This window comes from Scyliorhinus torazame, unplaced genomic scaffold, assembly GCF_047496885.1.
Source record: "Scyliorhinus torazame isolate Kashiwa2021f unplaced genomic scaffold, sScyTor2.1 scaffold_85, whole genome shotgun sequence".
In the NCBI taxonomy this organism is placed as follows: Eukaryota; Metazoa; Chordata; class Chondrichthyes; order Carcharhiniformes; family Scyliorhinidae; genus Scyliorhinus; species Scyliorhinus torazame.
The window spans coordinates 731,398-740,434 of NW_027307812.1; the positions used below are offsets into that span (position 1 = coordinate 731,398).

Below are 9,037 nucleotides of genomic sequence, written 5' to 3' on the forward strand. Positions count from 1 at the left end.
ATTGAGATTGGGTGGGTGAAGAGGGGGACCCTTCATTAGGATGTCCCACCCCAGCAGGAGTGATATGTATCAGCATTAAACCAGCTGCCTGATCGTCTCCCTCTGTTTCCCCGTCTCTCTCTCGCAGCTCCTGAAGTCGTGGCCCGTCAGAGATACGGGACACCCGTGGACTGCTGGGCTGTTGGAATCATCATGTACATATTGTGAGTAACCCCCCACCCCTCCCCCGCACACCTACCCACACTGAACCCCTCACTACCTCGTCCCTCAAACTGCCTCGACGGTACAGCCCTGGATGCACCTCGGAGAACAGGAGATTCCATCAGCACAGCGCTCCCTCAGTGCTGCCCTACTGATAGTGCGGCACTCCCTCAGTGCTGCCCCTCTGACAGTGCGGCACTCCCTCAGTGCTGACCCTCTGACAGTGCAGCACTCCCTCAGTACTGACCCTCTGACAGTGCGGCACTCCCTCAGTGCTGCCCTACTGACAGTGTGGCACTCCCTCAGTGCTGCCCCTCTGACAGTGCAGCACTCCCTCAGTGCTGCCCCTCTGACAGTGCAGCACTCTCTCAGTACTGACCCTCTGACAGTGCGGCACTCCCTCAGCACAGACCCTCTGACAGTGCAGCACTCCCTCAGTACTGACCCTCTGACAGTGCGGCACTCCCTCAGTGCTGCCCTACTGACAGTGCGGCACTCCCTCAGTGCTGCCCCTCTGACAGTGCAGCACTCCCTCAGTGCTGCCCCTCTGACAGTGCAGCACTCCCTCAGTACTGAACCTCTGACAGTGCGGCACTCCCTCAGCACAGACCCTCTGACAGTGCGGCACTCCCTCAGCACTGACCCTCTGACAGTGCGGCACTCCCTCAGCACTGACCCTCTGACAGTGCGGCACTCCCTCAGCACTGACCCTCTGACAGTGCGGCACTCCCTCAGCACTGAACCTCTGACAGTGCAGCACTCCCTCAGTACTGACCCTCTGACAGTGTGGCACCCCCTCAGTACTGACCCTCTGACAGTGCGGCACTCCCTCAGTACTGACCCTCTGACAGTGCCGCACTCCCTCAGCACTGAACCTCTGACAGTGCAGCACTCCCTCAGTACTGACCCTCTGACAGTGCAGCACTCCCTCAGTACTCCTCTGACAGTGCAGCACTCCATCAGTACTAACCCTCCGACAGTGCAGCACTTCCTCAGTACTGACCCTCCGACAGTGCGGCACTCCCTCAGTACTGACCCTCTGACAGTGCGGCGCTCCCTCAGTGCTGACCCTCTGACAGTGTGGCGCTCCCTCAGTACTGACCCTCTGACAGGGCAGCACACCCTCAGTACTGACCCTCTGACAGTGCAGCACTCCCTCAGTACTGACCCTCTGACAGTGCGGCACTCCCTCAGTACTGACCCTCTGACAGTGCAGCACTCCCTCAGTACTGACCCTCTGACAGTGCAGCACTCACTCAGTACTGACCCTCTGACAGTGCAGCAGGCCCTTAGTACTGACCCTCTGACAGTGCGGCACTCCCTCAGTACTGACCCTCTGACAGTGCGGCACTCCCTCAGTACTGACCCTCTGACAGTGCAGCACTCCCTCAGTACTGACCCTCTGACAGTGCGGCACTCCCTCAGTACTGACCCTCTGACAGTGCAGCACTCCCTCAGTACTGACCCTCTGACAGTGCAGCACTCCCTCAGTACTGACCCTCTGACAGTGCAGCCCTCCCTCAGTACTGATCTCTGACAGTGCGGCGCTCCCTCAGTACTGACCCTCTGACAGTGCGGCACTCCCTCAGTGCTGACCCTCTGACAGTGTGGCACTCCCTCAGTACTGACCCTCTGACAGTGCGGCACTCCCTCAGTACTGACCCTCTGACAGTGCAGCACTCCCTCAGTACTGACCCTCTGACAGTGCAGCACTCCCTCAGTACTGACCCTCTGACAGTGCAGCCCTCCCTCAGTACTGATCTCTGACAGTGCGGCGCTCCCTCAGTACTGAACCTCTGACAGTGCAGCACTCCCTCAGTACTGACCCTCTGACAGTGCAGCACTCCCTCAGTACTGACCCTCTGACAGTGCGGCACTCCCTCAGTACTGACCCTCTGACAGTGCAGCACTCCCTCAGCACTGACCCTCTGACAGTGCGGCACTCCCTCATCACTGACCCTCTGACAGTGCGGCACTCCCTCAGCACTGAACCTCTGACAGTGCAGCACTCCCTCAGTACTGACCCTCCGACAGTGCGGCACTCCCTCAGTACTGACCCTCTGACAGTGCGGCACTCCCTCAGTACTGACTCTCTGACAGTGCGGCACTCCCTCAGTACTGACCCTCTGACAGTGCAGCAATCCCTCACTACTTACCCTCTGACAGTGCAGCAATCCCTCACTACTGACCCTCTGACAGTGCGGCACTCCCTCAGTACTGACCCTCTGACAGTGCGGCACTCCCTCAGCACTGACCCTCAGACAGTGCGGCTCTCCCTCAGTACTGACCCTCTGACAGTGCGGCACTCCCTCAGTACTGACCCTCTGACAGTGCGGCACTCCCTCAGCACTGACCCTCTGACAGTGCGGCACTCCCTCAGTACTGACCCTCTGACAGTGCGGCACTCCCTCAGTACTGACCCTCTGACAGTGCGGCACTCCCTCAGTACTGACCCTCTGACAGTGCGGCACTCCCTCAGTACTGACCCTCTGTCAGTGCGGCACTCCCTCAGTACTGACCCTCTGACAGTGCGGCACTCCCTCAGTACTGACCCTCTGACAGTGCGGCACTCCCTCAGCACTGACCCTCTGACAGTGCGGCACTCCCTCAGTACTGACCCTCTGACAGTGCGGCACTCCCTCAGTACTGACCCTCTGACAGTGCAGCACTCCCTCAGTACTGACCCTCTGACAGTGCGGCACTCCCTCAGTACTGACCCTCTGACAGTGCATCACTCCCTCAGTACTGACCCTCTGACAGTGCAGCACTCCCTCAGTACTGACCCTCTGACAGTGCAGCCCTCCCTCAGCACTGACCCTCTGACAGTGCGGCTCTCCCTCAGTACTGACCCTCTGACAGTGCGGCACTCCCTCAGCACTGACCCTCTGACAGTGCGGCACTCCCTCAGCACTGACCCTCTGACAGTGCGGCACTCCCTCAGTACTGACCCTCTGACAGTGCAGCACTCCCTCAGCACTGACCCTCTGACAGTGCGGCACTCCCTCAGTACTGACCCTCTGACAGTGCAGCACTCCCTCAGCACTGACCCTCTGACAGTGCAGCACTCTCTCAGTACTGACCCTCTGACAGTGCCGCACTCCCTCAGTACTGACCCTCTGACAGTGCGGCACTCCCTCAGTACTGACCCTCTGACAGTGCAGCAATCCCTCACTACTGACCCTCTGACAGTGCAGCAATCCCTCACTACTGACCCTCTGATAGTGCGGCACTCCCTCAGTACTGACCCTCTGACAGTGCGGCACTCCCTCAGTACTGACCCTCTGACAGTGCGGCACTCCCTCAGTACTGACCCTCTGACAGTGCAGCACTCCCTCAGTACTGACCCTCTGACAGTGCGGCACTCCCTCAGTACTGACCCTCTGACAGTGCAGCAGGCCCTCAGTACTGACCCTCTGACAGTGTGGCACCCCCTCAGTACTGACCCTCTGACAGTGCGGCACTCCCTCAGTACTGACCCTCTGACAGTGCCGCACTCCCTCAGCACTGAACCTCTGACAGTGCAGCACTCCCTCAGTACTGACCCTCTGACAGTGCAGCACTCCCTCAGTACTCCTCTGACAGTGCTGCACTCCATCAGTACTAACCCTCCGACAGTGCAGCACTCCCTCAGTACTGACCCTCTGACAGTGCAGCACTCCCTCAGCACTGACCCTCTGACAGTGCAGCAGGCCCTCAGTACTGACCCTCTGACAGTGCGGCACTCCCTCAGTACTGACCCTCTGACAGTGCGGCACTCCCTCAGTACTGACCCTCTGACAGTGCGGCACTCCCTCAGTACTGACCCTCTGACAGTGCAGCACTCCCTCAGTACTGACCCTCTGACAGTGCAGCCCTCCCTCAGTACTGATCTCTGACAGTGCGGCGCTCCCTCAGTACTGAACCTCTGACAGTGCAGCACTCCCTCAGTACGGACCCTCTGACAGTGCGGCACTCCCTCAGCACTGACCCTCTGACAGTGCGGCACTCCCTCAGCACTGACCCTCTGACAGTGCGGCACTCCCTCAGCACTGAACCTCTGACAGTGCAGCACTCCCTCAGTACTGACCCTCTGACAGTGTGGCACCCCCTCAGTACTGACCCTCTGACAGTGCGGCACTCCCTCAGTACTGACCCTCTGACAGTGCCGCACTCCCTCAGCACTGAACCTCTGACAGTGCAGCACTCCCTCAGTACTGACCCTCTGACAGTGCAGCACTCCCTCAGTACTCCTCTGACAGTGCAGCACTCCATCAGTACTAACCCTCCGACAGTGCAGCACTCCCTCAGTACTGACCCTCCGACAGTGCGGCACTCCCTCAGTACTGACCCTCTGACAGTGCGGCACTCCCTCAGCACTGACCCTCTGACAGTGCGGCACTCCCTCAGTACTGACCCTCTGACAGTGCAGCACTCCCTCAGTACTGACCCTCTGACAGTGCAGCACTCACTCAGTACTGACCCTCTGACAGTGCGGCACTCCCTCAGTACTGACCCTCTGACAGTGCAGCACTCCCTCAGTACTGACCCTCTGACAGTGCGGCACTCCCTCAGTACTGACCCTCTGACAGTGCAGCACTCCCTCAGTACTGACCCTCTGACAGTGCAGCACTCCCTCAGTACTGACCCTCTGACAGTGCGGCACTCCCTCAGTACTGACCCTCTGACAGTGCGGCACTCCCTCAGCACTGACCCTCTGACAGTGCGGCTCTCCCTCAGTACTGACCCTCTGACAGTGCGGCACTCCCTCAGTACTGACCCTCTGACAGTGCGGCACTCCCTCAGCACTGACCCTCTGACAGTGCGGCACTCCCTCAGTACTGACCCTCTGACAGTGCAGCACTCCCTCAGCACTGACCCTCTGACAGTGCAGCACTCTCTCAGTACTGACCCTCTGACAGTGCGGCACTCCCTCAGTACTGACTCTCTGACAGTGCGGCACTCCCTCAGTACTGACCCTCTGACAGTGCAGCAATCCCTCACTACTTACCCTCTGACAGTGCAGCAATCCCTCACTACTGACCCTCTGACAGTGCGGCACTCCCTCAGTACTGACCCTCTGACAGTGCGGCACTCCCTCAGCACTGACCCTCAGACAGTGCGGCTCTCCCTCAGTACTGACCCTCTGACAGTGCGGCACTCCCTCAGTACTGACCCTCTGACAGTGCGGCACTCCCTCAGCACTGACCCTCTGACAGTGCGGCACTCCCTCAGTACTGATCCTCTGACAGTGCGGCACTCCCTCAGTACTGACCCTCTGACAGTGCGGCACTCCCTCAGTACTGACCCTCTGACAGTGCGGCACTCCCTCAGTACTGACCCTCTGTCAGTGCGGCACTCCCTCAGTACTGACCCTCTGACAGTGCGGCACTCCCTCAGTACTGACCCTCTGACAGTGCGGCACTCCCTCAGCACTGACCCTCTGACAGTGCGGCACTCCCTCAGTACTGACCCTCTGACAGTGCGGCACTCCCTCAGTACTGACCCTCTGACAGTGCAGCACTCCCTCAGTACTGACCCTCTGACAGTGCGGCACTCCCTCAGTACTGACCCTCTGACAGTGCATCACTCCCTCAGTACTGACCCTCTGACAGTGCGGCACTCCCTCAGCACTGACCCTCTGACAGTGCGGCACTCCCTCAGCACTGACCCTCTGACAGTGCGGCACTCCCTCAGCACTGAACCTCTGACAGTGCAGCACTCCCTCAGTACTGACCCTCTGACAGTGTGGCACCCCCTCAGTACTGACCCTCTGACAGTGCGGCACTCCCTCAGTACTGACCCTCTGACAGTGCCGCACTCCCTCAGCACTGAACCTCTGACAGTGCAGCACTCCCTCAGTACTGACCCTCTGACAGTGCAGCACTCCCTCAGTACTCCTCTGACAGTGCAGCACTCCATCAGTACTAACCCTCCGACAGTGCAGCACTCCCTCAGTACTGACCCTCCGACAGTGCGGCACTCCCTCAGTACTGACCCTCTGACAGTGCGGCACTCCCTCAGCACTGACCCTCTGACAGTGCGGCACTCCCTCAGTACTGACCCTCTGACAGTGCAGCACTCCCTCAGTACTGACCCTCTGACAGTGCAGCACTCACTCAGTACTGACCCTCTGACAGTGCAGCAGGCCCTCAGTACTGACCCTCTGACAGTGCGGCACTCCCTCAGTACTGACCCTCTGACAGTGCGGCACTCCCTCAGTACTGACCCTCTGACAGTGCAGCACTCCCTCAGTACTGACCCTCTGACAGTGCGGCACTCACTCAGTACTGACCCTCTGACAGTGCTGCACTCCCTCAGTACTGACCCTCTGACAGTGCGGCACTCCCTCAGCACTGACCCTCTGACAGTGCGGCTCTCCCTCAGTACTGACCCTCTGACAGTGCAGCACTCCCTCAGTACTGACCCTCTGACAGTGCGGCACTCCCTCAGCACTGACCCTCTGACAGTGCGGCACTCCCTCAGTACTGACCCTCTGACAGTGCAGCACTCCCTCAGTACTGACCCTCTGACAGTGCGGCACTCCCTCACTACTGACCCTCTGACAGTGCGGCACTCCCTCAGTACTGACCCTCTGACAGTGCGGCACTCCCTCAGCACTGACCCTCAGACAGTGCGGCTCTCCCTCAGTACTGACCCTCTGACAGTGCGGCACTCCCTCAGTACTGACCCTCTGACAGTGCGGCACTCCCTCAGCACTGACCCTCTGACAGTGCGGCACTCCCTCAGTACTGATCCTCTGACAGTGCGGCACTCCCTCAGTACTGACCCTCTGACAGTGCGGCACTCCCTCAGTACTGACCCTCTGACAGTGCGGCACTCCCTCAGTACTGACCCTCTGTCAGTGCGGCACTCCCTCAGTACTGACCCTCTGACAGTGCGGCACTCCCTCAGTACTGACCCTCTGACAGTGCGGCACTCCCTCAGCACTGACCCTCTGACAGTGCGGCACTCCCTCAGTACTGACCCTCTGACAGTGCGGCACTCCCTCAGTACTGACCCTCTGACAGTGCAGCACTCCCTCAGTACTGACCCTCTGACAGTGCGGCACTCCCTCAGTACTGACCCTCTGACAGTGCATCACTCCCTCAGTACTGACCCTCTGACAGTGCAGCACTCCCTCAGTACTGACCCTCTGACAGTGCAGCCCTCCCTCAGCACTGACCCTCTGACAGTGCGGCTCTCCCTCAGTACTGACCCTCTGACAGTGCGGCACTCCCTCAGCACTGACCCTCTGACAGTGCGGCACTCCCTCAGCACTGACCCTCTGACAGTGCGGCACTCCCTCAGTACTGACCCTCTGACAGTGCAGCACTCCCTCAGCACTGACCCTCTGACAGTGCAGCACTCTCTCAGTACTGACCCTCTGACAGTGCGGCACTCCCTCAGTACTGACCCTCTGACAGTGCAGCACTCCCTCAGTACTGACCCTCTGACAGTGCGGCACTCCCTCAGTACTGACCCTCTGACAGTGCAGCACTCCCTCAGTACTGACCCTCTGACAGTGCAGCACTCCCTCAGTACTGACCCTCTGACAGTGCAGCCCTCCCTCAGTACTGATCTCTGACAGTGCGGCGCTCCCTCAGTACTGACCCTCTGACAGTGCGGCACTCCCTCAGTGCTGACCCTCTGACAGTGTGGCACTCCCTCAGTACTGACCCTCTGACAGTGCGGCACTCCCTCAGTACTGACCCTCTGACAGTGCAGCACTCCCTCAGTACTGACCCTCTGACAGTGCAGCACTCCCTCAGTACTGACCCTCTGACAGTGCAGCCCTCCCTCAGTACTGATCTCTGACAGTGCGGCGCTCCCTCAGTACTGAACCTCTGACAGTGCAGCACTCCCTCAGTACTGACCCTATGACAGTGCAGCACTCCCTCAGTACTGACCCTCTGACAGTGCGGCACTCCCTCAGTACTGACCCTCTGACAGTGCGGCACTCCCTCAGCACTGACCCTCTGACAGTGCGGCACTCCCTCAGCACTGACCCTCTGACAGTGCGGCACTCCCTCAGCACTGAACCTCTGACAGTGCAGCACTCCCTCAGTACTGACCCTCTGACAGTGTGGCACCCCCTCAGTACTGACCCTCTGACAGTGCGGCACTCCCTCAGTACTGACCCTCTGACAGTGCCGCACTCCCTCAGCACTGAACCTCTGACAGTGCAGCACTCCCTCAGTACTGACCCTCTAAGAGTGCAGCACTCCCTCAGTACTGACCCTCTGACAGTGCGGCACTCCCTCAGTACTGACCCTCCGACAGTGCAGCACTCCCTCAGTACTGACCCTCCGACAGTGCGGCACTCCCTCAGTACTGACCCTCTGACAGTGCAGCACTCCCTCAGTACTGACCCTCTGACAGTGCAGCACTCCCTCAGTACTAACCCTCCGACAGTGCAGCACTCCCTCAGTACTGACCCTCTGACAGTGCGGCACTCCCTCAGTACTGACCCTCTGACAGTGCAGCACTCACTCAGTACTGACCCTCTGACAGTGCAGCAGGCCCTCAGTACTGACCCTCTGACAGTGCGGCACTCCCTCAGTACTGACCCTCTGACAGTGCAGCACTCCCTCAGTACTGACCCTCTGACAGTGCAGCCCTCCCTCAGCACTGACCCTCTGACAGTGCGGCTCTCCCTCAGTACTGACCCTCTGACAGTGCGGCACTCCCTCAGTACTGACCCTCTGACAGTGCAGCACTCCCTCAGTACTGACCCTCTGACAGTGCAGCCCTCCCTCAGCACTGACCCTCTGACAGTGCGGCTCTCCCTCAGTACTGACCCTCTGACAGTGCGGCACTCCCTCAGTACTGACCCTCTGACAGTGCGGCACACCCTCAG

At 59.7% G+C, this 9,037-nt stretch overlaps 1 protein-coding gene across 2 annotated transcripts in view; it reads left to right on the forward strand.

The window, feature by feature from the left end:
- The window catches only part of LOC140405577 (caM kinase-like vesicle-associated protein), a 95,886-nt gene extending 95,679 nt beyond the window's left edge, over positions 1-207 (forward strand). For both annotated transcript variants that reach the window (XM_072494134.1, XM_072494135.1), the window contains exon 7: positions 128-207. In XM_072494134.1, coding sequence (XP_072350235.1) covers positions 128-207 — 80 coding nt within the window. The remainder of the gene's footprint in view (positions 1-127) is intronic.
- The last annotated feature ends 8,830 nt before the right edge of the window (positions 208-9,037 follow it).